The following is a 27,674-nucleotide window of genomic DNA, read 5'->3' on the forward strand; positions in this document are numbered from 1 at the left end:
TTTATAAATTACTCAACAGCTGCAATAATTTTACATTCAATTCACATGAATTACAGTAAATATATAAAAGGACAACAGGACATAAGGAGCATTTATAAGCAATTCAACATCAATTCATAAAGAGAATTGAAATATCATTTGAATATCAAAGCTTGTTTGACATTTTGGGGGAAACACTTATTTGCTTTCTTGTCAAGAGTAAGATGAGGAGATGGATATTATATCACTCTTATGTCTGTATGGTTAAAATGAAGCAGCAGCAGCTTAGCTTAGCACAAAGACTGGGAGCAAAGGGAAACAGCTAGCCTAGCGCTGTCCAAAGGTAACAATATCAGCCTACCACCATTTCTAAGGCTCACAAACTAGCACATTGTATCTTGTTTGTTTAGTCTGTAAACAGAAGTGTAAAAATGACATATTGTGTTTTTTTATGTGGGGCTATCTGCATGGAGATGTGACTTCCTGGAGCTCCTACTAGTTGCCTGGCAACCACGCATTGACAACAAGACTCCAGGAAGTCACTACATCTAGCCAAGAAATAGTTTGGCTCATAACCCCCCTGTGAGACCATAACATGCCATATTTATTGATTTTGGCTAGCTGTTTTTTCTGTTTCAAGTCTTTATGCTAAGCCAGGCCAACTAGCAGCCGATGATACCTTCATATTTACCATACAGACATGAGGGGAATCAATATTCTCTCTCAGCAAGAAGGCAAATAAGCTTATCACTGAAAAATGTAAAAAAAAAAAAAAAAAAAGAAAATGAGTCTGTTAGAGTCATTAGAGCATAAATATCTTAGAGTGATACTTAACACGCAAAAACAGCATCTATACAGAACACACACCAGTGTATAAATCTGATGTGCTGTCAGTGTTCATTATACCACTGCCAAGGTAAAGGGATGAGTCCAGACAGGATGCTTTGTTCCAGCTGTAAAGAATTGCTCCAGAACATTATATCATGAGGTCTGATGTTACTGGTGCAAAGTGGATCACGGACATCATACCTACGTCAGTGTGGTCATGTGAGCCTCTCTGTATTGCTGTTGGATAATGAATGTTCTAAGTTTGATCACTACGGGAGATGACTACAGCTGACAGCTGTGAGGGTGTGACCCATGGAACCCATCACTCAGAGACTCCAACTATTATGATGAGTAAAAGGAGTAAACCTGCAACCCCACAAATGGCAAGGCTGAGACATTTCTGTCAAAAAGAGAAGGAAAGAGACAACTGCGTTACATTTCCTTTAAATCATTCAACGGCTAAATGAATGAATAGATGACTGAATGAATGAATGAAAGTTGTGTTTAAGGAATGGATGTTTTGATTAATTGTTACTCACACAGTAGTTCTCAAACAGGGGGTTTGGTTAGTCCAACAGACAGGCCAACAATTAGTGCAATGACAGCAAGCAGGATCAACAGAGCAAAGGCAAGGATAATGTATTTCTGCCAAGTGAAGAAAAGGGTGTTATTTGAACTTTAATTCAAAGTGGGATACTATTAAAGATGCTATAAACATATTCATATGGTAGTTGTGACTTTGATATCCTGTATAATTGACATTGTTTTACTTGTTGGAAAGACACACATACCCTCCGGGATTTTTTCTGGTATCTCACTGCTTTTTTGGTCTCTTCTTTTGCACTACAAATGTATTCGACTGCATTGGAGACGTTCTTCTCAATGTTGTTAACCATGTCCCCCTGTAAATGAAAGAATCATGATGTTTTTATTTATTGCATCTTTTATTGGGTTTTGTATTGGTTAGGGTTGCAATAGTATACCGATTCCATGGTATACCATGTAATGAAAGTTTTTTTTTTTTAATGTTTTTTTGATCTACAATCTTGAACATTTTATTTTTTATTCGGTCAAAAGTTACTTTTTACACATATTTCCATAAAAAAGGGTTTATGTGTCAATTATAATTAATTGTTTGATCAACAACAATTTACAAAAAAATGTCATTCCTTTAAAGGTCAGGGTTAAGAATAATAATTGTGTAATACCACATACCAGTGAAAACTTAGATATATTTGGAGATGGTTATCACACCGCTTTAACCCTGGTCTCGGTAGCATTTGCCAAAGAAACGTAGTGGCTACATACTGATACACTTGGGAGATATACAGTAGGAAGTGTCAAACTCTTAGACATTGAAAAATAAGAGTACATTTCTAATAGGTAAAGATAAACTTTTACCTATTAACCTTTACATTTAGATGTAGCAGTTACCTGAGTTTCTACCAGCATTGCCATGTCCATGAACATCACATGGAGCTCTCTGATGCTCGACTCCAGACGCATGATGTCCTGGTGTCGTGACTCTATCTCATTTAGGGCCTGACGTGTGATCTGGGAATCAGAAATTATCTAAGGGAGAAAGACAGAGCGAAAGGCAAAATATTTTATCCCAAAAACACACCACAGAACCCCACCCTAAATAATTTATTTCTCCATCACCACTAGATGGCATTGATAGCTTGTAACCCTGCAATAACAGCATACTGTGCACGGTAAAGCACGAGTAGACTTACATCAGATGTGAAGATAGATGGATTTCCACTTTCTAACATGCCCTCCAGTTCTTCATTGGTGGTCACTCTTCCAGCTAAAATAATAAATAGCAGACAATGATTAACCAGCAATGAACCGAACCTAGAGAAGGGTTGTTGAAGACTTCTTCTTCAACTGGATCCTAGATCTAAAGTCTAAAGATCTAAAGTATATCTAATCTATATTAGATATAATTTACAGGCCTGTGAAGATTTTATACTGAAAAGGCTGCAGCTACTGGTAGCTTGTTAGGAGAGAATGTAGAGTCCTGACTTTTAATATGACACCACTCCTACTCATTTCCTTTTAGTTTTGCTCTGCAGTATCTAACAGTAAAATATGGAAGGCCAGTGGACTGAACTCTTGATCCATTATTTATCAGAAGACTTGTTATGCCTAAAAATCTGGTTACAGTTTATATATATAGTAGGTATATTTTAAGATCAATTAACACACCCTGTTGTATTAGGGACTTGCATTCATTGTTCTTGTAGCGTGCTTTAAAAAAAAAGGTGTCTGACATTTAATAGACAAAACTCCTGTCAAGAATGTAAACAACAATTGTCTGTGCTTAGCACTGGTACAATATATACTGTTGTGTGCTTAATCCCAGGTTAATACAATACTGCTGTGTATAAAGCCAGCTGTCTGGGTGAGGAGAAGAAGCCTTATTGTAGCTCTATCGATTCAGCTGAGGGAAAAATAATGTCTTTGTTATCCATCCAGGGGACAATGTAACCAACACAATGCTGACTTTTCCCCAAGTAGTGAGAGATGTATTGTTTATTGACACAACAAATTAAGACTTCATTCCAAACTGATAACATGTTTGACAGCGTTAAAGTAAGACACACTGAAGGTTACTGTCGAAGTTAAAGCTGTGGTAGGCAATTTATTTTAGTTAATTTAAAAAATTTAAAAAATCCATAATAATCTTTCAGCATATTGTAATTCAAGTGGTCTGAGACAAAAAATTAGATCCCCACACTTCCTCTTTTTTACTTAGTTTTTAGGCTTTCAAAAATCTAGCCTGTGATGGGAGACTTAGGCCAATCACAAGTCATTTCAGCTACTTGCGCATTGTTATTTTACTATTTATTCAATATAAGTAGGTTGTACATTTTTATTCTCAGCTTGTTTATAATTTACATTCTTTTTCATTCCTCTGAGTTTAAATCTTATCTTATCTTTCTGTATGTGTGCTGGGTTCTTGTTAGTTGCTGCTGTGACACAGTAATTTCCAGTTTGGGATCAATAAAGTCTGTCTGTCTGTCTGTCTGTCTATCTATCTATTGTTGAATTATAGACAGCTCTTGCTGTGGTTTCCAGTTTATTGCCGGATAAGGGTTGTATTTGTGACTAAGATTATAAGTGTCTGAGGAACAAAAGAAAGCCAGCAGCCCTTATAGAGAAACAGCTGCTGCAACCCTATAAAAAGAAAGCTTTCTTTTCCTGGAGCCATGTGTCCTCTTGTACTAAACCCTCCCTGGAGATACAGATCTCTGTGCAGGTGCTTACTGTATGTCACACACCTTTTGCAATGGCTATACCTCAGAGAGTCTGAGCCAAACACAGCGAAACACACCACTATGACAACTCATCAATACACGTCAAGCAGAAAAATATCACTTCTGAATGATGTAAATGAATGGTGTAAGTCCACGACAGCTCAGGTTGAGGTTCGTATGGCCATGTCAAAGACAGGTGAACTACTGTTACACAGGCGACTGAGCCCTCTGCCCGTTTCCCGGGAAACGCAAACACAACGAGCCATCTCCAGTATCAGGCTGCAGTGTGGAGAACCAGAGCCTCTCATTAATGCTGGCCGCAGGGACTGTGAGAGACAGTCCTTATTTTTTGCCTTTTTTCTACTGTCTCGTGTTCTTTATGTACATGTTACAATGCACCTAATGCACACTGTCTTTGAATTTGTTTGTCCATGTAATTCTGAACAGAGATGACCAAACAAACTGTGGAAAATGGTGGAAAAATATCAAAACACATATAAACATATAAACACACATTTAACACAAGTTAAAACTAGCTTGTATGAATGATAATCCACCTATATTGTTATTTACACTGTATATTGTGGATTCTGTAGATGTTGCTAGTTTCCTCCTCATTTCCATTTATTATTGTTTCTCGGGACCTAACGCTTGCTAGTTAAGCATCTTTTCTAATACTGGTTGGTGCTCTATTGTACCGTATAGCCTATTTTTTGATTAATTCTACTACCACAACTACTGCTCATTTCCATTAAATTCCATCAAAACTCACAAAACATTGAAAATCCACTGTTTGGATGACTTTGGTTTATGCAAAAGAAAACTTTGACATGAGAAGAAACCTGAAACTTGCTGCTGATGTTAGTTTGGTTTATATCCAGAGATGCAGAGAGGAAACCGGTGTGGTCTCTTTCCTGGATCCTGTGCTAACACAGCTTCAAGGTTTTATTTATCTCATTTGTCTCATTTATCTCTAGATTTACAAATCTTGACCATGCAACCAAATTCAATCAATTGATGTGTTAAAATGGAAGTATTTCCTGTTTGTAGCAACAATTTACTTTCATTATGATAACTTTAAAGTTTCAGAGACTTCTCTATAAATATAGCCTATAATTCCTGGCCTCAGGAGGGTTTAGGAGGTCCATTATTTTACACTTACTTATCTCTAGCTGTCTCTGGATCCTTCCTTTGCTTCTTTCCCGAAAGGAAACTTGAGTCTCATTGTACTGGGTCATGACCTCCACAAATTTCCTGGACAGCACTGTGTGCTTAAGACAAGTGAAAAAACAAGGACAGAGGTTGAGAATGTGGGCATTTGACTTCTGTATTTCGTTGCATTGTACCTGTACATGTTTAATGACAATAAAGTTGTATCTAATCTGAATCTAATCTAATTTGCGATTGCAGAATTCAGTGATTTACTACCCTAATAGCAAAATACTTACACTATTGAAAGTACTATATTAAAAGTACATTTGAATGCTCTTAATTGTCATGTTCTATCATCTCTTGAAGAGCTCATAGTACCCTATTGCCCCAATAGAGCACAGTGCGCTCCCATAATGCAGTGTTTGTTTTGATTCCAAGAGTCTTCCAAAAGTAGAAAGGGAGCCTGAGCTTCCAACTACCAAACTCCTCTCCTGTGGAACCAGCTCCCTGCTTCAATTCGGGAGGCAGCCATCGTCTCCACATGTAAGAGTAAGTTTAAAAACACTTCTCTTTGATAAAGCGTATAGTTAGGGCTGGCCCAGGTTTGCCTCGGACCAGCCCTTAGTTATGCTGCAATAGGTTTAGACTGCAACAGAACTTTCTATGACACACTGAGCTCCTCTCTCCTCCTCCCTCTTTCCATCTGTGTGCATTCATGTCCCATTAATGCATGTTGCTAACTTAGCTCCAGGAGAGAGTGGGGGCTTCTTCCCTGGAGTGTTTTCTCGCCTCACAGATTTCCTTGGATTGTGTTTTCTGTTTGCTGTGGTCTTGCTCGACGCCCTGCTACGCCTCGCACTGGTTATACTAATATTACCAGTCATAGTTATATTATCATTATTGTTACTACTCTAATATCTTGGATACATTTACACTATACAAAAACATTTCCCCCGACTGACAGATGATGGAGATGATCATCATGTATGAGCAGTATAAGTGTGTACGTGAGGAGATAGCAGTCATCAGTTTGTTTCCTGACCTGTGTTTTCTGGATCCTGAAGTCAACAGAGGATCTGTTAGCTGCATCATCTTTGGGCATACTGTGTTCCATTGCTTCAGAGAACAAGCAATAGAGAGTTAGAATAGAATATAATAGAACATTTTATTTATCCCCATAGGCAAATTCACATGTCTAGCAGCTCAAAGAAGCCACCACATTTCCACACTAAAACCACACTAAAACACTATAATGTGGATACGTTACACAGAAGCCAACATCACCTTTGGTATGGTGTAGTCAGTTAACAAGTGTGACAATCACGTCAAAGTTGAACTCACATTTAAGTTTAGTTCGCACCACGTTGGCATTCCCTTTGATGTCATTTGTCAGTCCATCCAGTTGGTCCTTTGTTCCTTCGCACGGAAACAAATAGGGAAACATGTCAGACTTGGTGTGGTGATGAGGAAAAATAATGTAATTACTTTGCCTCTGTAAATATTGGATTTCTGTGATTTCAACTTGTAACTTGGCAACAACCTTTTGGCAATACTGCACAGATTGCACACAGAACAAGCTCTTTGTTCCATCTCTTGTGACCATTTTCCATGTCATAGATCTTAAAACATTGTACTGTGTTACATTAAACAGAATCACTGATGACGCTATGGCACTGTAAACTAGCTCTTTGTCTTGCAGGGTCCTCAGGCTCACACACTGAACAAAGCCATCAGAAATACTTTGAAACTATATCTTTTTAGTAAGAGAGAATTTACATTGTACACTGGTTGCCTGCAAATATTTGCAATTGACAGCATGTTTGAATTCCTGACTGTTGAAATGGTTCCTGACATAACAAGTCAGAGCCCAAACTACAATGGTTTGTGAGTTTTGGAGCAAAACAGAGCCATTTCATTCACAGGTTCCCGGTCAGGCAGCCATTCATTTACAATGAGGAGAAAAAGGTAACAAAGGAAGTGAGACATTTTCACTCTGTGCCTCACAAGTCAAACTCCAAGCTCTCTCGATAAAAACTGAATGCACAAATGAACCCTGAAAGAAATACGCAGACATGTCAACATTGAAATTCAAATGCCCTCTGTGTCCATCTGAATTCTTTATAAAGACACACACTTACTGTCATCAGGGTTGGGTGCAGACAGGATGCTGCTGTGGATCTTCCTCACCTCTTCCACTTGGTAGGATATGTTATCAATGAGTCCTCTGACTTCTTCTACCTGAATCCATCAATAACACATCAGCATTTTGAGCCATCCCGGTCCCCAAACCTGTGCACATACTGGAAGTTGCAGTGATGATACCCACCCTTCTGAAGAAGCTCTCCATGAAGCCATCTCTGTCCACTGCGACTGCAACGTCCTCCTCTGCTCCAGTCCTACTCTGTACGGATGAAAAACGTGTGTGAGTGACTTTTGTGCAGCCAGAATGTCTTTACCTGTCAAGGTGTTTACAGTTAAAGCAAGACACTCACAGCCTTCAGTTCAGTCAATCGATCCTTCATCACACCGAACAGCTTGTCTCCTGCCCGGATAATTCTAGTAAAACACCCGATGGGTCATCCTGTAAGTCTCCGTGTGTACATTGGTCCACTTTGCTGTGCACTATGAGGTCGAGATCGCGGACTTGGGCTAAGAAACACAGCAGGCCTACGTTAACAGCGTTATTGAGGCGACAAAAATAGGTAGAGGGCGCGTCAGGCCTTGAAAAGTTTTAATTTGGCAAAACGGGATCTAAAATACAGCTCTAAAAAGTAATTCTCTACGAAATAAAGGTCGAAAGTGATTTTTTCTTGTCGTGTCGATAGTTCTTGTTGCATAAGCGCCAGTAACAGGTCCACAATATCTCTTTCCCCGGGATCCGCCTCTCTCTCTCTCTCTCTCTCTCTCTCTCTCTCTCTCTCTCTCTCTCTCCACCTCAAGGGATTGGAGAAACTAGCCCCCCCACAATTAAATTGGATCGGACCGTCAACAAGCTGCATTAGCAATACTATTATGATTTTGGGAAGGTTGATATTAGAAAAGGAGGAATATAACATTACCTACAATAAAAACTGCAAGTAGCCTACCTCTGGGTCAAAGTACTTTGATCTTTTGTGGTTTATTATACGAAAACCACAGTAATATTTTAAAAATCTGATTATGAATTTTACTTTGACCACAAACACAACACCATGCAGTTGGGATAAAGTACATGCGCACATGCGCGCGGCTGGGTGGACACTAAACCACTGGCTATGTGGCCACACAGTGGCGCTGTTTACCTTGACATGTTGCTAAGAAAGTGGACCTTGGCAGCATGGAACTTGACTAGTGGTGCTTCTAATTACTCCCCCCTACTTGTGGGTATTCCCCAAAACTATCAGTATTTCACTTACAATCGCTACAAGAAAGACAAAGTGTGACCCACAGCTCATTTTACACATTTGACATTACCAGGATATTTCTGCAGGAAATTTACAGTTTGAAGTAAGTAGTCGTACATCTTCGAGTGGTTGAAATGTAATTAACCAAACATATGAGGTGACTTATAAACGGTTATAGTTAATGTTGATACAGTGTCTTTCCAACTCCAGTGATTTCTAGGTCTGCTTGCTTTTCAGAAAGCACCAATCAGTAGTATCCCTTTTGTTCCCAGAGAGTCCGGGGTGGGTGTTGTCCTGTAATTTAACCCAATTTCTAAACAAGTCATGAGACCACATGTGCATACGTATCTTTTATCTAAAGACATTTGGCTTGCACAGTGCAGATCCTGATCTCATTCATTCCTCGCGCAATCTCCAATTACGCATAAGTAATGCCATTTACGCACAGTTCCAACGCCCCTCCTCAGAAGATCCAAAAATGACATCACGTTTTGCAATTCCCACGTTCAGTCCAACAAGCCAGTAAGGAGCTTCTCCTTGCCATTTCCAAATGCAGCCAGAGAAACACAAAGAAACAAGTACTAGTTCACTGTATCACGGATTACAATTCTTTACGTGGAAGTTAAAATTGGTGTTCAGAATTTTATCATGAGAGCAAAACTTCTGAAGTGTTCCTGTCTCATGCGAGAACACTAAAGTGATTCATTTTTATTTTTTCTAGTACTGGAATCATTATTTATCTATATTGCAAAGATTGGACACATGGACTGATCAGAAGTTTTCACAGCTTGGAATAATGAGTGACCCCTCCTGGATTCATCTTTGTTTGGAGATTTAATAGTTGTTTTTAGAAAAGACTGCGTATGGTATATTTTTCAAAAGCTATGGAATTTCCTTTACAAATTCACCTTTTTACAGCTTTGGTCTCCTGTATCAAGGTAAGATCATAAACACAACTACTGTCCCATCCTCTCCTAACATAGTCGGATCATCTTTTTGATAGCAGCCTTTACAAATATATTTGATTTTTTTTTTATTTACAGGTTTATGCTCAAGTGGTACAACCTGTGAAGCATCCAGGTAGTAAGGCATTTTTTATGGGTGATAGTGTGATTGCTTTTATAAAATTTATTTTGTGATGAATACAGTATCTATCTATCTGTCTATCTATCTATCTATCTATCTATCTAGCCAGCTAGCTTTCATTTTCCATACTTTTAACGTTTTAAGTTGCCAAATTCAAATAAGATGACATTGCACAGCTAAATACTAGATCAGAAAAACACAGTGAACTGTAAAAGTGTTTTACCGTCTGCTCAGTGCCAAACACCAAATAATGCTATTGATTTGTTCACTGCCCTACTCATTAATCAAAATAGTTTGTATAACTTTTTCAGCTGTTGGGTTCATTATTATCAATCTTTTAATCCCCCTAAAATCCTAAGTGGAGTGCCAGGAAAATCAGTTTTGAGTAATAGGACAGAGCTTGATTGGGGGGAAAGCCCTCTCTGGATAATGTTTACCCGTGAACTCTTTGTCCAGGCCTGCAGGTGTTGGCCACGGCCTCACATTATTGGCCTCTTGATGCTGTGGACGGAATCCATGAGCTGTGGGACCAGATTGGAAACAGACCAGGTTATGTTAACGGAAGTAGCATAAGTATGTGCATACATAAATATACTCTGTATACTCATAGGAATGCACCACCTAAAAGTCTTGCTCTCTGCATGTACTCAAGCTGTTTTTTCACCTACCACCTTCAAGCCACAGCCATCATTCTTTTTTGTGTGCTGCCGTGTTCAGAGTGTTAATACTGTATGTCAGATTTATCACTGAAATTATAGAACACTATATATATATATTTGCTGTGTGGTGTAATTTATGGTTTATGCTGCAATACTTTACTGCAATACTTTACATCCCATAATCTGGAGGTGGTAAAGGTCTGTAAAATTTAGCCATTGGGTCATTATTCTGCATTTTAGAGTTGTTTTAATTGGTGACGGACTGACAGACAATAACGTCTTCCACATGCATTGAGTTTGCAGTCATGTGACTGTGTCACTACATAAGAACGTTTTCATACAAATGTTTAAGTTTTAGAGGGATCAGGTATAGACTTGAGCTTGATGTGTGGAGTCACTTTGAGCTAAGGAAAATCCTCAAGTGAAAAGAAAAAGACCTCTTTGAGCGCTGCGGCCACTGTGCACTCAGCTCAGCATCACTCTGTCTCATACCTGCACACCACGTCCCTCCTGTTGTCCTTCTCTCACTGTTCTCTTGTGTCCCGTTATGTGTCTTTATTGGTGTGAATCACTGTTTTTCTCCGTTGTCTTTGTCTAGCTCTCAGAATCCACAACCACACTGTGCTCCCTTCCTCCCATAACTCTTCCTATGTGTATACCAATGACTCTGCCTACACTAACATTTCTGCAACAGTAGGTGAGAATCAATCACTCTTACCTCACTGAAATTCATTTGTGCATCACTCACTTGTGCTCTTTGTTGTCCTATCTGTATCTACACGATTGAGCGTTTCACACACTTCTCCCTGTTCTGTCTTTTGTCTGTGCAGCACGACATGAGGAATTCTTGGCTTTTTAGTTGTATGTTATTGTTCATTAGCTTTAGTCAAACCAGAGTTGTTACATATTGATACATCTAAGCCACTTGTTTAATGCATTTACATTCTTTTACGAGATACCAAGAAAGCTGTAAAAACCCTTATGTTCATCAGTTGCACAAAACAATTTATGATTTGTTGACTATTGAGGGATTTTGGATAATTTGATGTGTTGGGTGAACAGCGAACTGAACATCTGGATTATCAGATTATAAGAAAGCCCCCTGGCTAGCTCATAATTGTCCCGCGAAATGATGCCCTTAATTTGTGCTTTGCTGCAGATATTGTTGAAGGAATGGTCAACAAAGGCATCTTTCTGAATGGAGATAATGGCGGTACCTTTCTCCACTTTGGAAACTACCAAAACTCTTGTATTAGTGACCCTACTTGGTGTGGTCCTAATGGTGAGTGCACAGTAATTTATGCACACGACAATATGGCAAAACCCTAATTATTATAACCCTATCTTAGACTTGCATTCATGGATACAGGTGATTTTTCATAATTCTTTCTAGGAATTACCTTCTCCTTTTTTTGGAAGAACTATGAGGCAGAGTCCCGTTTTGCTGTAGCCTCTGGAGGGAAAGTCATCTCTAATGGCTTCTCTGTCTACACCAATAACTATGGAGGATATGTGGAGTTTTACACCCGAGGCAACAACCACAGATGGAAAGCCAACATCAAAGTTCCAGGTACTCTGGATGAATTTTCCTTTATTATTACACACTGTTTTCCCATAGGTAAACATATGGACTGTATTTTGATATTGGAAATATATATTTTTTGGTTTTCAACCGTAAATTGTTAGTTACGTAATTGCATCCATGGTGTGGTTCACTGAAACCAGATGTAGCCGCAGACTGTTGATTTGGCAAGTTGCGGGTACATTTCTTTTTATCTTTTGCTGTATCAAAAAACATAATTATTATGGACGTGTAATAAGATGTGGTCGTTTCCCTCTTAATAACAATAATGTTTGGTGATTAAACGCCAAGTTAGATGACATTTGAACCATAATAATGGTCTGAGTATGACCAATACTTTAAATTGTGAGAATAAAGATTGGATTTAAATGAGATGAAATGATTTGGTAAACTGTTTAGACAAAATTGAAAAAGTCTTAAGGTTATGTGAAACTTTTACAGCCCAGTGTTTTGTTCTCAAATGACTTCTGTCATCTTGTTTTTGCTGCAATTACTCAAGGTTGTGTTCACCGGGCGTCATAACTCAATTTAGATTTGAGTATTCAGTTACAGATTTTCAACTTCATCTGGTTCTCATACAATGTGACCATGGCTGTATTAAGAGAATGATTGTAACATGTCGAAGTCTCTGGACATCGGTCACTTCTCTCTCATGTGTGAGCAAAAAGCTTTGAGGGTGATAGATTAAACCTTGAGGTGCCATATTACCAATACAATTATCACCGAAGGCTGAGAATGTTACATTAGACATCTCTCTGCATGAAGTGAAAGTTATAGCATTTGAGTGGGGGTGGTGTTTGGCACAGATGGTTTAGATTCTAACCACAAATGAGATGTGCGCTTGGTTGGTTTGCTCTTTTGGTAGAAGTGTTTTCAGATGTGTTGTCTAATGTCCTGGGAATCCTTATTGTCAATTTACTTCAGAGATTCAAGAAAGTCAGTTCTTTGTAGTGTGAAATTGACTGGAGAGAGTTTGGACCGGAACAGACCCTGGCCTCAAGTTGTAACAGAGTCAAATGCGGTGTTTTGAGCTGAAACTGAGAGTTGATTAATTAATTAGATTTAAATGAATCAGCAACTATTCTGTTGAGCATTTAGCATCTTTTTAAACCATTTTTAACCAAGCTTGCATTATTCTAGAATATGCTAGTCTGCAAAAGACATCTTATCAAACTTAACGTTAGGTGTTGCTACTTTTTGTTGATAGGCTAGCCAACATTAGCGAGCTAACACTTTAAACCCTAAACAGTGTCAACACCCTTACAGTCTATGCTCTAAACTAAGATGGTGGTTAACAAGGTAAACATTATACCTGCTAAACATTAGCATGTTTTTTTTTCTAGCATGGTATGCTGACATAAGCATTTAACATTAGCTCAAAGCACCGCTATGCATTAGGAGTGGGAATCTCTGGGCACCTCACAATTCGATTTGATTGCGATTATGTGGACAAAGATTCGATTCTAAACCGATTATTGCTGCAACAATTTTTTTATGTACATTTACATGCATGATTTTAAAAGGTATACATATAAATCTGATTTTGTTAGACATATACAGTATTTGTCACACACCAGATTAAAGGAAATAGTTTTGCCTACTGGGTTTTTTATTTTGTAGTCATTCCATGCTTAACCCTTAAACATGCTTGTGAAAGTTACCTTCTCTTAAAGTAATCTTCTATGTCAGAGGCTCAGTCATCCTATCCTCTTTCAGTCTCAGTTTTCTGATTTGTAAATGTCTGGCGACAGTAACTTTTAAATAAAAATCAACACATTTGAAACACATTTTTTTATTTTTAATAATCGATTATTAACTTATCAGAATCGAGAATTGAATCGTTCTACAGAGAATAGCGATGCATCTATAAATCGTGATTAGCACTTCTGCCTTACAGCAAGAAGGTTCTAGGTTTGAATCCAAGTTGTTCCGGGCCTTTCTGCGTGGAGTTTGCAGGTTCTCCCTGTAATTTGCATGGGTTTCCTACGGGTGCTCCGGGTTTTTTCCCACCATAAAGACATGCATGCTAGGTAACTAAGACTACACCAGCTAACACTGGTGCATTTACAGAAATGTTGATTAATGGACATTGGCCTAATCAAATAAATAAATCTACTACTACCAAAATACAAATATTTCCTGCTTCCACCTTCTCTTCTGTAAGCTCGTTGCTTTGCCTTTTCATATATGACAGTCAGCTGAACATATTTCGGTTGTTTGGACGAAACAAGCAATTTGCATGTGTCATCCTTAGACTGTATTTAATAGTGCCCTGGGAAACTACTATGGGACATTTTACAAAGAAGTTGATTCATTGATTAATCAAGAAAATGATTTGCAGAATAACAGAAAAGTTAGAACATCATTATTCTGTGTCACTATCAACAGCAACAAAAATATTTTAGATGAAAAGCATATTGATACAGTATCTGAATGTCTGTGTCCTGTGCAGTTTTTGATTATTCTCTTTCTTTTACTTTTGCATTGGTTGCTTTAACTGTGTTGCAGTGCTTTAAAACTCTACATAAATCATATATAGTGTATATATGGTACGTTTCCTCTTTCAGGCCCTTACTGGACCCACATTCTCTTCACATGGACAATAAAGGATGGTCTAAAGGTATACATCAATGGGACCTTCATTGCTGGTGACAGAGCTGGCAGTGTCTCAGCGAACTATGGGGACCCCTACCCAGACCTTGTCATCGGAACTGGAAATGATAGAGCATATGGTCACTATGTAACAGGCGCCTTTGATGAGTTTGTCATCTGGGAAAGGGCCCTTTCACCTGACGAGATCTTGCTCTACTACAGTGCAGCCATAGGTAGGACATCACACTCTACTGGAAAAGTATTTTTAATGCCATTCTATGACATGGCATATCTCTGACAATGCTTTGCTCCCTCTTGACTCTGCTTTGAGGAAAATGGGTTCAACATTCCATAACTACATTCCATTTACAGTATTCAGGCATAACAATAAGACATTAAACTATACAAATATACCCCAGCTCCCTGTTAAATGGTTCTTTTTGCAGAAACCATTCCATGACCTTCAACATATAAGTGCCACGGCTCACACAGTTTTGCCTTATAAGTATTTATAAGAGTGCAGAAGCATGTTGGGTTGCAGGGGCAGATCATTTTTTGATTTGATGTGACGGATTATAACACGTTGTTTTAAGGATAGTTTTTGTAGCATTTTTGGCCGTTATTTATGACAGGTAAGCTTAGACATGAAAGGGTAGAGAGAGGGTAAATAACATGCAGCAAAGGGACGCAGGTCGGAACTGAACCTGCGGCTGCTGCGTTGAGAACTGAGCCTCGGTAAATGTATAAGCTCTACCAGGTGAGCCACCCATGTGTATGGCTAAATCACCTTTTGTTGTATGTGAAACACACTGATTAGTGGCGGGGAGTGCTACCTCTTCCATTGTGTGTATTGTTAAAGTATATGAAAACTATCACTGTGCTCTGTTCAAGCTACAACTGCTGACAATGTACGGAGCATGAAGTGCACACTGCCTTGATTTTTACTCCAAAGTCGTTACCAAAAGCAATATATTTCGCAGACCATTACCAGACGCAAAGAGCCCGACTGTTATGGTTACAGCAAAAATATTTTTACTTCTCCAGAGCACACATAAAATGTTGTATTGAACCAAAGAAGAGCAGGAAAGGTTCAGGCCGATACCTCTCATGGATGTCCATATATGGCCATTTTATGGTAGCTAGTCAGTTCTGTTTTTATCAAATGACAACAAAGACATAAAATGTATCTTATCCTTGTACAGAAGCTAGTGGCAGAGTATTATGTAGTTGATTATCCCAGTTTTGTGGAGGTTGTAATATATCTCCTTTCAGGACTGATTATGGTCCAGCCTCATAAACTGTAAGCTGTATGCTGATGAAACACAGCTACATTACAGAGGCCTTGGTCAGGTACAAAGCAAGGATCTAATAACAATAATGCTTCTTGCAAATTGCAAATCCAAATGTAACACAAAGTGTACATATCACACGAATGGTTCGTAATGTATTGTAATAGAGCTCTTGGTATTGTATTTTCCAGGCCAGGCTATGGTTTCTGCCACAACACCCAGACTCTCCAAAGAAATCACTTCAACTGAACCAACAGTCGTAAGTTTGCCAACGCTGACTCTGCAAGGCTCAATGGTCCAACAGCAAATGTGATACCTAAATGCAATTGTGTAAACTACATGTGTGTATCATCATAAATGTAGCGTCCATATAGAAATGGTATGAAACATTTGCATACACATTTTGGGACTAAAACTGTAAACTGTACACAATATGCACAATATTTCTTTTTGAGCTGTTGTTTCTTTTCAAAGATTATAGGAGCTGGATAAAAAGGATATTAAGAGCACATGTGAATAGATTCATCCTGTTTATTAAAGGGCTTTGGATGTTGAAAAGGGTTAAAGAAATAGAAGAAAGTGAAGACAGCTGCTCAACACTACGCACAAAATGGCTCCCTGTAGGGCACTGGACTGAAAAAGAGCAACACTGAATCACTTGTCCAAAAAGTATCCCAAACTCAGGCTGTCACTCACTAAACATCCTGTGTACGTTGGAACTGGGTGCGTCTTCGGAAAGTTTCTCCTGATAGTAAACTTCATGTGATGCCTGATGTGTTGTCTCCCCAGAGAGCCACTGAAGTGAGTCCTCCTGTCATCAGCAGTAAGCGTGAGGACGTCCATAGCTCCCAGGACCCAGAGTCTTTGCCGATGTTGGGCTTCCTTAAGGCACTGCCCAATAGGACCATTCCTCACAACACTGCCAACAACCTCACACAGGTTTTGGAGCACAATCCAACACACACACACAAACGTTTCTCACAACCAGTTCACACAGACACAATGCCCACCCAAGTGCATATGATGCAACAGTTCCGTGATGTCCATTTTCTTCCACCCAGGCTTTTCTCAAAAGTGTGGAAGAAGTGCTGTCCTCTCCAGGGCTGCCTGAGGTAAATGAGTTCACACTGTTGTTGTGCAACGTTCAAACATGACATAATGTAACATATGCAATTTGGTGAAAACTTTAATCCAAGCCACTAAGGGGATCCATGAGTTTGAGATTTTAACACCATATATTTTGGCACAAGTGGTGCCAGCAGCTATAACAGCACCTGGCAGTGTACCCACACAGGATTACAGTATGAAGTCAAGCTTAGTGGTGCAAATTGTATAAGACAGTGCTGCTGACTATTAAGTGCCCTACAACACAATGCTGTGGATGTAATTTGCAGCGTCCTGTTACTGTACACTCATCCTTGCCAAATCTCCAGACTCTTATACACAAACACATTTTTGCCAGAAGAAAGACATTGTGAGCAAGTGTGTGGTTTCAGTGCATTGAGTGCTCAGAACAAGCATGCTTGTTTTTTCTAGGAGCAAGCTGAAACAGATGTTCACATAGGAGAATGCAAAACTTGGACAGTAGATACAGTGTTTAGTAAAGCCCTCTTGTGAATACCATATAGGATCAGATTCATGCTGAGTGTTTTAAAATGTCTTTATCAAGTTTTTGTAAAGACTTTTAAGCTTCGATTTAGGCCTGTGTACTGTTATTAAATAACTTAAATAAAAACTTGTGCTACTGTTAGGCCACATAGCTTAGCATTACAGCTAAAAAAAGCAGTTTAGCATTTAGCATTATCCCATAATGTCATTTGTGGCCGCTGTTTAGCAAAAGTTAGCAAATTGTATCACTTAAAAGGGTAATTTGTTTAACCCATATTTGATTCACTAACTCTTTTTCTTAAAAGTGTATTAGTTTAGTTAGTATTTCTCCAGCTTTATATTGCAATCCCATCAAGCTGGGGGACTCTTTCAGCTCTAAGAAAAATTGTGTCTAAAAGACAGAAATTGTTTTAAAGATGTGACTCCAGATTAGCATAAGGCAATGCTGGACTTTAAAGGCAGCGACTGAATTGATTGCAAACCTTTTTTTGTTGGGTCATTGTTTAGCAGCAGTCCATCCCTGTGGTCAGCGGTCTTATCGAGACCGTGGACAGAGTGTTGGAACACATGGTGACTAACCTGGAGCCCAGCCCAAACTCTCTCATCTCTCTGGGTGGAAAATCTTTTGTTGCAGGTCAGTACGCTGTCACCTCTCCATAAGGTGACTCAATGTTTGTAGTTTGTGTGGACAAAGTAAGAGAGAAAGGATATGGAGCATCAAGCTGACATCATTAGTTTTCTTACTCAGAGGACATTTGCGGGTCAGAATAGCAAGAGGTCAAACCCCTCCACTTTCACTCATGTGTGTGTGTCTTTGCATAATATTTTGTTTGCCACTGAGCTTGTTTGGGTCTTTCTCCCAAGAGTGGCTTCAAATCTTTCATCCACCCCTGATAAAGCAGATGTGACTTGATGCTTCTCAGTCTGTTTTTCTCAGCTTTTTCTAACCTCTGACCCCCGCAGATTACTCTCTGATGAAATTCCCACAGAACTACAACCTGCCACATTACCGCTTCCCCACACAAGGCAAGAGTTACATCTCTGTGCCTGGAGAGGCTTTCACCATGCAGTGTAAGTGCAAATATTACAGACATGACATGTTTTGACTGATGCATGAAGCAGACCTGTCTAGATTCTCTGTATAAAAAGAAGAAGCTTCTCTAGGTTGAGTGTGAATACTGCACATTAGTCGTGGTCTGATTCTGCCAAGAGAAAGTTGTCCAGCTGTGAGGGTCTTGTTATTTGCCAGTAATTTATTATGCTAAGATTTAGGACTTCTAACATAGCATACAGTGTAGGACAGGAGTGCCATGAGAGCTTTTGTGTGAGTTTATGGTGCCCCGTAGAAATCCAGCTATGACTTTAATGTTGGCAGTTACCCTTTTATTCAAAACAGAAAGAATGAGGGAGAGAGCACTTTTTCTCCACTTCCCTCTGTCATTAAAAAGAATGGACTCACATAGCGGCGTGAAGGAGCAGTAATTTGTTTGACTTTGCGTTCAGGTCAGATACCCTTGGCTCCACCTGACCACTACATGCATTTTGTTGCCATACAATCACTGGAATAAACCATTTTAATAACCCATTAAAGGACTCTTATCAGAAATGGAACATGTGTTATTGCTTGACACATTAGAGCCAAGAACTATCATCTCAGAGCTCTAAATACCTGGCTGTATGAAATGCTCCATGGGGTGGTTTTATATCCTAATTAAGTTGAGGGCATGCTATACATTAGTGTGTTTGGATACTTTATTATGTTCTTTCTTTTCCTCAGGAGAGTTGTACAAGTAAACTGGCCACCCTAAGATCTCTTGTGGGACTTGCTGGAGGGCTTTCTGTTGAAACAATTTTTTTGGAAGGTTAAAATCTCCCCTGCAGCACACACACCACACATTCGTTTGACATCAGCAAGATTTTGTTGCCATATTCCGCCCGGGTAGAGGGTCTTTGAAAAGAGGAACAGGGCCATTAAGGATTTCCTCCAATTTCATTGTTTATCTTGCAGTATTGAGAAGGGACTGAGCTTGACTCCTGCTCTCCTGGTGGAGTCATGTAGAGGTTTGATAAGAAGTCTCCCTTTCACCCTTGTGCGAGTATAGGGTTGTCTTAGCTTGCCGGTGCCACTGTGCAGCGACAAGGCAGCGTTAATTAACTTCCCTTCTTTGTGAGCATTTTAGCAGCACTGTATTACATTCCCAGCCTGCTGCACAGGACGTTCAACTACTGTATGTTGTGTTGTTTTCTCCAGCTCAAACCACCATCGTTGGCCTCTATTACCACAACATGCACAACTACTACAAGGAGATCAGCCCTGTCAAGACCAGGTAGGAAGACAAGGCAACACCCAATGTGAAAAGTCAGATATTGTTAGTCCAGTCCAATCATACCACTTTGGTTTTGGCCAGGGTTTCATCCAGGAAAATATATTCTAAACAAAATCCTTGAAGCAATTAAAAAACAAACAAATCTGGCTTCTCTCTCTGTACTTCCTGTGCGGTGCATCAGGTCCACTGGCACTAAGGCGCCCCTGCTTCCTGAACCACAGAAAGGGTGATGCCTGGGGCCCGGGCCTTATCTGTCCTCTCGCCTATCTCTCATCTCACCACTCAACCTCCACTGACTGATACACCCTGCTATTAGCTCTGTGAATCTCCCCCCCCCCCATGCCCCCACTCCTAAGTCATGTCTCAATACTGGACCAGCTTGTCCACTTGTGCTGCTGTGTTTTCCAACCGAACCTGACACAACAGCAATTGAGCAATCTGTTTTCCCCACTTCATACTTCAATAGAAGTTGAAGTACATGTGACATATGTGACGGTACATTTGTAGATTTTTCTGACTGACTGTTTTCAATAAGGCTCTCCCACTGGCCCGTCTTTTCTGTGTGATAAGAATGTCAAGTATCATGATAGAGAGGTGAATCTTGTATGATCCCATTGTCACATATCAGATTGCTTTGTATAATTATTTAGGCAATGCTGCTTGCTGCTTGTCAGTTTGATTAATTACATAAACATACAGCTGTTCAAAGTCTCACTTTAATGCTACTGCTCGGGGCTGTGTGTTACACAAGTGTTGATGAGTCCCAGATGAAAGGTTTTTTTTCCCCAGATTGATCGAACTCCATTGGTGAAATGATATGATACTCAACATTCAGAACAATAATATGGCAGTAAACAAAAAATCTGCAAAGTAAAGATATAGTGTAGTAATATATTCCTGAGCAAAAACAAAATAAACACTCCCCTTGTGTGTGTAGTGATCTAAGCTTCTTTGTTTTTTGTTTTGATAGCCCGTTTGGCTGTGCGTGCAAAAATGTAGGTATTTCACGTATTGGGGAATGGTCTGTGAGAGCCGTGTGGAGGCAATCCCAGTCTTCTGTGTTTTTAGTATTTTGAGTACATCCACTTTAAAGTCCCTATTGACTTGTTCTTTCTGTCTCTTTTTTTTGTATTTTTATCGGTGGCTCTTATTTCTGCCATTAGTCTTTCTTCCTGTCACGCTGCCTTTCTTTTTTGACTGTCAGGATCAACGGAGCAGCTGATTTCAAGAATCACAAGATCCAGGTAGCAAGCTGTCTGATCTCTCTAAAAGTGGAGCCTTCCCCGTCCCTGTCAGTCAACCTCTCTGGAGCCCCACTCATCAAGATTGTCCTCACCCACATTCTGGTAAGAATCAACCCGTACAATGTCCTTTATCTGCTATCCTTTTTGTGTGAGTCAGTCATGCTGGGAAAATTGAGTTCCTTTCCAGTTGGCGGGTGCTGTTGTTGGGTGTGGGACACCCACTTTATCAGAGGAAAGAGGGCCATGGTTCTGTGACTACAGTAGCCGGATCCCCCATTTGAAATATATCAGCTCTATTTTTGGTGTTCTCTTACGTAAGAAAATAAGTGTTTATCACTGACCAAGGCTTGTGCAGCTTGGCACCCACCAGCACAAAGAGCGAAGTCTATTTTGGTTTTCATAGAGTGCCTAACTCTTCCTTAGTTGAGCATGTGGCTTTCAGAAAGCTGATTATGGACATTTGAAGTGCAGGCTTAGGGCACTTTGAAAAGAACAATAACTTTCTTTTATGAACAACATATTTTTGTTGCTGCTTTATGGCAGGAGCTGTGCCATTTTTTCATGGGAAATGCAGTCGAAACTCATCATGAAAATTAACTTTAAAATGTTGTATTAGCATGCTTTTCTGTAAAGCATGCTAGAAAGTAATCCAATACACATTTCACAGCCATTTGAATACATATATATTTATATATATATATATATATACACTACCGGTCAAAAGTTTGGGGTCACTCACAAATTTCCATTGGACTCCATTATAGACAGAATCCCAGCTGAGATCAGTTGCCTTGTTTTTTTTAACCAGTGCAGCAGTTTCCAGATTACATTATGTGCTTACATATTTGCAAAAGGGTTGTTTAATGTTTTCTTAGTTTAGTTTTTTTTTTAATATCAGATTAGTAAACAAAATGAGCATTTGGAACATTGGATGAATGGTTGCTGATAATGGGAAATGTAGATATTGCATTAAAGATCAGCCACCCACTCAGATCAGCTGTATATTATGGAGTGAAATTGAAATTTGTAAGTGACCCCAAACTTTTGACCGGTAGTGTATATATATATAATTATTTGCACATTAACAGGATTATGAAGCCATTCTTTTCCTCTATATAAAGTGATTGAGTTAATATCCTGTTAGACTATCATACAACAGCATTAATGAGCCAGTTGACTAAACCCCCAACAATGTGGCTCAGTTTAGTTTACAAGTCCTACAAGAATTATTCACTTTCTATTGAAGTGGATTACCATAACATTTTGTTTCTCTCCTCACTCGTAAGAGCACAAATAAAAGCCATGCAGCTTTATGAAACCATGGTAATATGGCTTTGTTTGCCTTCACATTCCCAAGTGAAATAAATGTTTATTCTGCAATCATTTGGCTTGGTTTGTGTGAGAGTGATTACTTTGTTTGTTTAAGCAGACACCATGGGAGAGGGCTTATAATCTACTTTGTTATGGGTGCGCTGGAAATGCTCACAAGCTCTGTTGTCCATGGAGTCGAGGTGTTTCTATTTTAGTGGGATTGCCTGTACTCTTGATCTAAGGATAAATCAGGTTTCTTACATTCTTTCCCCTCGGGTCCATTACAAATAAGCTGTTAAACTTATTACTAGCTAGTACTTATTGGAACGCACCACGCCAGCATATTTAAATTTAATTCAGGCTGCATAGTTTGGACGATGAGTTTTATTTAGGAGCTGAATCGTAATTTGGCAAACAGCACTTTTGGCTGTGATCACGTACAGAAAAAGGGTTGTTTTGCTGGAACTGCTTTGCTGCAAAGTCCTGTTGTTGGATTTAGTCAAAAAATCGACTATTTTTGGAGTTTTAATGTCTTTGGCAGCTGGTGGATACTTATCACCTTCCTAGCTTGGAGGCAGGGAGGGCGGCACACACAGTATGAGGCCGACCTTTCCCATCATTGTTTATGTCGCTCTTTACTGTGTGCACAAGTTAAACCTCAAAGATGTCCCCACATGGCACCAGTTCAGTGGCTGGGAGTAAGTGATTTGCAACTGACTTCTCTGTTTATCCCAAGAAGGTAGACAAACACCCAGTGACTTCATTAAAACTTACCGGGGGGGGGGGGACTGAATGTGTTTGAAGCAGAATGTGTCAGCTTTCTGCTCTGTCTTCTCTTGCTGTCCTGGTAACAACAAGTCATGTGTGCCATCTCTTGTTCTGTATAAAGAGTCACCGACTATCATTGCTCCGACCCAAATGTCATCCATTTTCTACATCTGACACCTGCCATGATAAAATGTATCGTAGCGGGGATTGATGGAGTCACCAACCCTGTGTCATGGCAGGTACCACCCCCTAAAGAGTATGTGCTTGGTGTCTGATTGAGCCTGCAGTCTTGATTGATGCCCTCTGAGTACACTGAAACTGCCTGGTGAGGTCATGCAATTCCCAGTGGACTCAGTCAGAGTCAATGTGCCGCCATCGCATGTTATGTGGCACGGAGCGGGTTTGATACCCAGACAAGGTGTTATCAAGACTGCTGGAGGCCCACATGCTTTCTCACGCCATTCGGCTGCAGTGTTGATTGGACCCTGGCTCCATCAGTGATTTATTACTGCTGTCTGACTCAGGTTTGGTTTGAGAGAGCCGAAGGAGAGAAGAAGGGGAAAAAAGGGAGGGTGAGAGGCATCGGGGTCTGTAGTTAAACATTAATACATGCATAAAAAGGCTGAGACCTCCTCCCTGTCCGCTTCTTCCGTCAAAGCATCACGCTGATGGTATGAAGTGAATGAATGGAAAGATTGATTTCATGCGCACAGTGGATTTATAGGGTCAAAACTGACAGGATTTTAAAAACAGATATTGGCAAGCGAGCCTGACTTTACAGGCTTATGAAGCAGTGTGTTAGGTTGGCGGCTCCGTAAGAAGGGCCGAGGTGAAAGGGTGAGACTGGGTGGCGGCACTGGAAGAGCACTAGTGGTCTATACTTGTCCCTTAATTTACTTTTATTTCATTTCATTTGTGTATGTGGTGTATGATGTAATATAGAACTACGAATGATTAGTTTAAAAGAAATTGCTGGGGCGGCTGGATAGCTCATCTGGTACGGAGGCTCAGTCTTCAGTCACTGCGGCCGCAGGTTTGACTCTGACCTGCAGCCCTTATCTGCATGTCATTCGCCCTCTCTCTCTCTCCCCTTTCACATCTTCAGCTTTCCTATATAATAAAGGTCTAAAACACCCACAAAAATATTTATAATATTTGTTCAAAATTGTATTATTTGCTTTCTGGAGTTAAATGAGAAGATCGGCACCACTTGCAGTATAGAATATCTGAATGTTAAATATAAAGCTAAAGCTAGCTTAGCTTCAAGACTGGAAACAGTGGGGAACAGCCCGGCTCTGTATAGAAGCGATCATATACTTAAATTGTAGCAACACGCTCTAGCTGTTTCCGGTTTCCATGGTAACTGCGAGCACCACCGGGAGACGTCGCTGTTATGCTTAGGATTGTGGGTAGTGTGGCTGGGTTAGCTCAGTTGGTAGTGCATGCGCACATATGTAGATGTTTACTTCTCGACACAGCAGCCGTGGGTTCAGCTCTGACCTAAGGCTCTTTGCTGCATGTCATTCCCCTTCTCTCTCCCCTTTCATGTCTTTGTCTGTTGTGTGGAAATGAAGACCTAAAAAATAATCTTAAAAAGGGACTGTGGGTAGTGTAGTACTTCTCTATGATATCGTGGACAAAACATGTTTTTTCCTAAAAAAAAAGGTTGATATCACACAGAGCTCCAAGCTGAGAAGAGCAGCTTTGTGCACAGGCGTCACCGAGGGAAGCCATACGCCGTCCATGCGTGCCCACACAAACAGAACACAGAGCTAGATTCAAATCGACAAACTATTCCTTTAAGACAAACCCAAGAGGGGTAGCAATCTTGTCATCTAACTCTCCGCCAGAAACCAAGTGTTTTTTTCCCAAAATGTCAAATATTTGCTCAAACAACTTTTCTATGCACACTCAAATGTATGGATTGGATCATTAAATGTATCAAACTAACCCAGATGACTTCACCATTACTTATTCTTATTGTCAGATATTATTTTCTAGTGACTGGACTAAGCCTGCCATTAAGCTGTGTCCATGTATCCAGCTCCCTCCCATAATTTAAAGAGCATGTAAGAGAGTTTGGTGGGAAGTAAGTAAAGAGGTCAGGGGCAGAAGGGGAAATTGGGAGGTTTGTGTTGACAAAGACGTCTAGACTTGTTGGAGCTAGCGGATCAATTGTTCTTTAACTTTGAAAATAAACTGCAAAGGTTATTTATCACTTGACCCATTGTGTATGCCAATGCTAGTATCAGTCTTTTCTGCCACAATAATAACCGCTCTTATTTGCCAGTCTTTTTATAACTCCCAGCACACGCCTATCTTAAACCTTGTGGGCAAAATCTCTCCTCTCTCTCTCTCTCTCTCTCTCTCTCTCTCTCTCTCTCTCTCTCTCTCTCTCTCGCTGTCCCAACCACCCACACCCATCCATACACCAAGACATAAATAAACACAAATTGGGTGAGCCCACACACTGATCAATCACAGATGGAAATCTGGCTGTTGCTATTTTTTTCTTGCCAAAAGATTTTAGATTCTCGCTTCACGTCTCCTCTCATTCAGCACCCCCTTTCTGTCAAACTCAAGCCTCGCGACCACCACCTCTCTCACGACGTGCTGAACAGAGGCAAGCGGGAGCTGGTCCTGATTCTGTCAAGATGATTCTTTCTATGGACTCAGATAATGTTCAGACAAAAATTCCAAACCTGTGAGTGTATGTCACACAGGTTTAAAAATCTGCATGAGAAATTCAAGCATCTGAACATGTGACTTGATTAAAATTTGTAGTTGTAAAACAAAGGTGAGAAAAACATGTGCATACTGCAAGGTTATGCAAAGATAAAACAACAGACACAACTGAATGTGTGGAAGAAGTAGGCCTATGATAAATAGAAAAAAAAAAATCACAAACAGCAGTGACATGAAGCTAATTTTAAATAAATTTTGTAGATGGGCAGGTTTTGGTATTTCATCATGTAAAAATCAGGGGGAATTGAAACTTTAGGAGAAGAGCAGAGGGAAGGGAAGGAAAATCACAAGGGTTGGCAAGCAGGAGATGCATATTTGATGATTTATCAGAATTAAAACATTTGTAGCATGTATACTGTGTATATATATATATATACTGTGAATTTATATATATAGATACATATATAATACGTCTTCTTTATTGTTTATAATAGATTATCAGTTGGTTTTCATGCAAGATTCGGTGGTGACTCATGGAAACTAAAATCAAGGCGTCAAAATGATTGCTCCAGGTTGCAAGCCATTCACGGAGCTCTGTGGTTTAACATGTGTGCCATAAGGAAGGGGGCAGCACTTTAGTGGCAGATGTGAATATTTATATTTTATGTACTATTTCCCACGTTAAAACGTCTCTGCAAAGACTCAAAATGTAGTCCCTTACGTAACAAATGTTCCTACAGAAACCAGAGAAATGTTACAGTGGCCTCATTTGAAAGACTTTGGGGAACATATGACCTTATGCATGGAGAACCTCTCCCGTTGTCCTGTGAGTTTACTTCTAAAAGTCATATTTGTTGCTCTGAACAATTAACAGGTGCAGTACAGTATTTCTCTGAACGTCCACCGCTCACCTTTTAAAAAAAAAAAAACATTTCTGTTCATTTTTTTTTTATTGTCCCCAGTTTTCCTCACACCCTGCCTGCATACCTATCAACGCGTCTCGTTTTTATTCAGTGTCTACCTCAGAGACCACAGCTGCATGTCTTATTACATTTCCTCTGGAGGCATGATCTCACTCAAGGCCAGTTACGTTTTGTTGCATGGACTCTGCATGGGTTGTGTCAATGTGATGCTTTTATGTACTGACCTTAAGGTGGTTCAATGGGCAGGTTTTTCTCAAACTCCAAGTCAAGTTTTAAGCTGTGGTTGCTGGACTGAGTAATGTTACACCATACCTCGGTATGCCTTTCCCAGACACACTGCAATAAAGTGTTTCCTTACCTTACTAAATTTAAGAGCATTCTATGTAGTTTTTTTTTGGGGGGGGGGGAGGCAGTTTAGCCATTGTTAAAACCTGGCTAAATTAGCCTTTCTGTTGATTTTTATTTTACCTTTCACCTACTGTACACACCTCCACAAAAACAGAAGATGAGGGTAGCTTTAAATACTGTTTTGTCATTGTCTAGAGTGTGACTGATGGGTTTTAATGCTGGTATGGAACTTGCTGACAGCTGCACTGTTAAAATGTGATATCTATACCGAATAGAAAAAGTGCAGTCCAAATTACACTCTGGCTCTGTGCTCTCAAATATTTGGAACGTGTAAAGGAAAAGGATAAGATGGCTTACTTTTTCACTCACACTGTGACACAGTGTTTTTTCTTTCTTCCTGCTTTTTAAATTTAGCATAACCAAAGCCTGTATTTAGACTTCTTTTGCTCTTGGGGCATATATTGTTGTACCACTGCTGGCTGGATGAGTGGGTGTGTGCAGAACTTTGTTCCCTTCATATTTATTCAAGGTCCACTCACTCAAGTGTGTGTGTGTGTGTGTGTGTGTGTGTGTGTGTGTGTGTGTGTGTGTGTGTGTGTGAACAGGTTCAGGTTCAGCTTACTTTATTGGTACCCGTGGGTAAACTA

General features: G+C 39.8%; 2 protein-coding genes across 5 annotated transcripts in view; one reads left to right on the forward strand and one right to left on the reverse strand.

Moving 5' to 3' along the window:
* Window positions 1-546: 546 nt before the first annotated feature.
* stx2b (syntaxin 2b) lies at window positions 547-8,109 on the reverse strand. 2 transcript variants are annotated; one of them, XM_034871956.1, is made up of 11 exons: window positions 7,715-8,109; window positions 7,549-7,623; window positions 7,361-7,460; window positions 6,564-6,638; window positions 6,265-6,338; window positions 5,233-5,341; window positions 2,544-2,617; window positions 2,242-2,379; window positions 1,599-1,709; window positions 1,347-1,452; window positions 547-1,207 (listed from the first exon to the last, which is right to left on the reverse strand). In XM_034871956.1, the coding sequence occupies exons 1-10, from the start codon at window positions 7,742-7,744 to the stop codon at window positions 1,357-1,359; spliced, it is 882 nt and encodes a 293-aa protein (XP_034727847.1). In that variant the 5' UTR covers window positions 7,745-8,109; the 3' UTR covers window positions 547-1,207; window positions 1,347-1,356. The 2 variants fall into 2 exon arrangements, with proteins under 2 accessions (XP_034727847.1, XP_034727848.1); XM_034871957.1 differs by lacking the exon at window positions 1,347-1,452 and having other exon boundaries at window positions 548-1,207; window positions 7,715-8,108.
* Window positions 8,110-9,097: 988 nt separating this feature from the next.
* The window catches only part of adgrd1 (adhesion G protein-coupled receptor D1), a 32,703-nt gene continuing 14,126 nt past the window's right edge, over window positions 9,098-27,674 (forward strand). The window contains exons 1-14 of one of the 3 annotated variants that reach the window (XM_034871954.1): window positions 9,098-9,543; window positions 9,649-9,685; window positions 10,148-10,264; window positions 10,949-11,047; window positions 11,510-11,632; window positions 11,744-11,920; window positions 14,500-14,757; window positions 16,005-16,072; window positions 16,603-16,752; window positions 16,875-16,925; window positions 17,932-18,055; window positions 18,385-18,492; window positions 19,673-19,748; window positions 20,953-21,094. In XM_034871954.1, coding sequence (XP_034727845.1) covers window positions 9,469-9,543; window positions 9,649-9,685; window positions 10,148-10,264; window positions 10,949-11,047; window positions 11,510-11,632; window positions 11,744-11,920; window positions 14,500-14,757; window positions 16,005-16,072; window positions 16,603-16,752; window positions 16,875-16,925; window positions 17,932-18,055; window positions 18,385-18,492; window positions 19,673-19,748; window positions 20,953-21,094 — 1,605 coding nt within the window. In that variant the 5' untranslated portion in view covers window positions 9,098-9,468. Of the gene's footprint in view, window positions 9,544-9,648; window positions 9,686-10,147; window positions 10,265-10,948; window positions 11,048-11,509; window positions 11,633-11,743; window positions 11,921-14,499; window positions 14,758-16,004; window positions 16,073-16,602; window positions 16,753-16,874; window positions 16,926-17,928; window positions 18,056-18,384; window positions 18,493-19,672; window positions 19,749-20,952; window positions 21,095-27,674 lie in introns of all 3 variants that reach the window. The other 2 variants (XM_034871953.1, XM_034871955.1) reach the window with 2 other exon arrangements.

This window comes from Etheostoma cragini, chromosome 5, assembly GCF_013103735.1.
Source record: "Etheostoma cragini isolate CJK2018 chromosome 5, CSU_Ecrag_1.0, whole genome shotgun sequence".
In the NCBI taxonomy this organism is placed as follows: Eukaryota; Metazoa; Chordata; class Actinopteri; order Perciformes; family Percidae; genus Etheostoma; species Etheostoma cragini.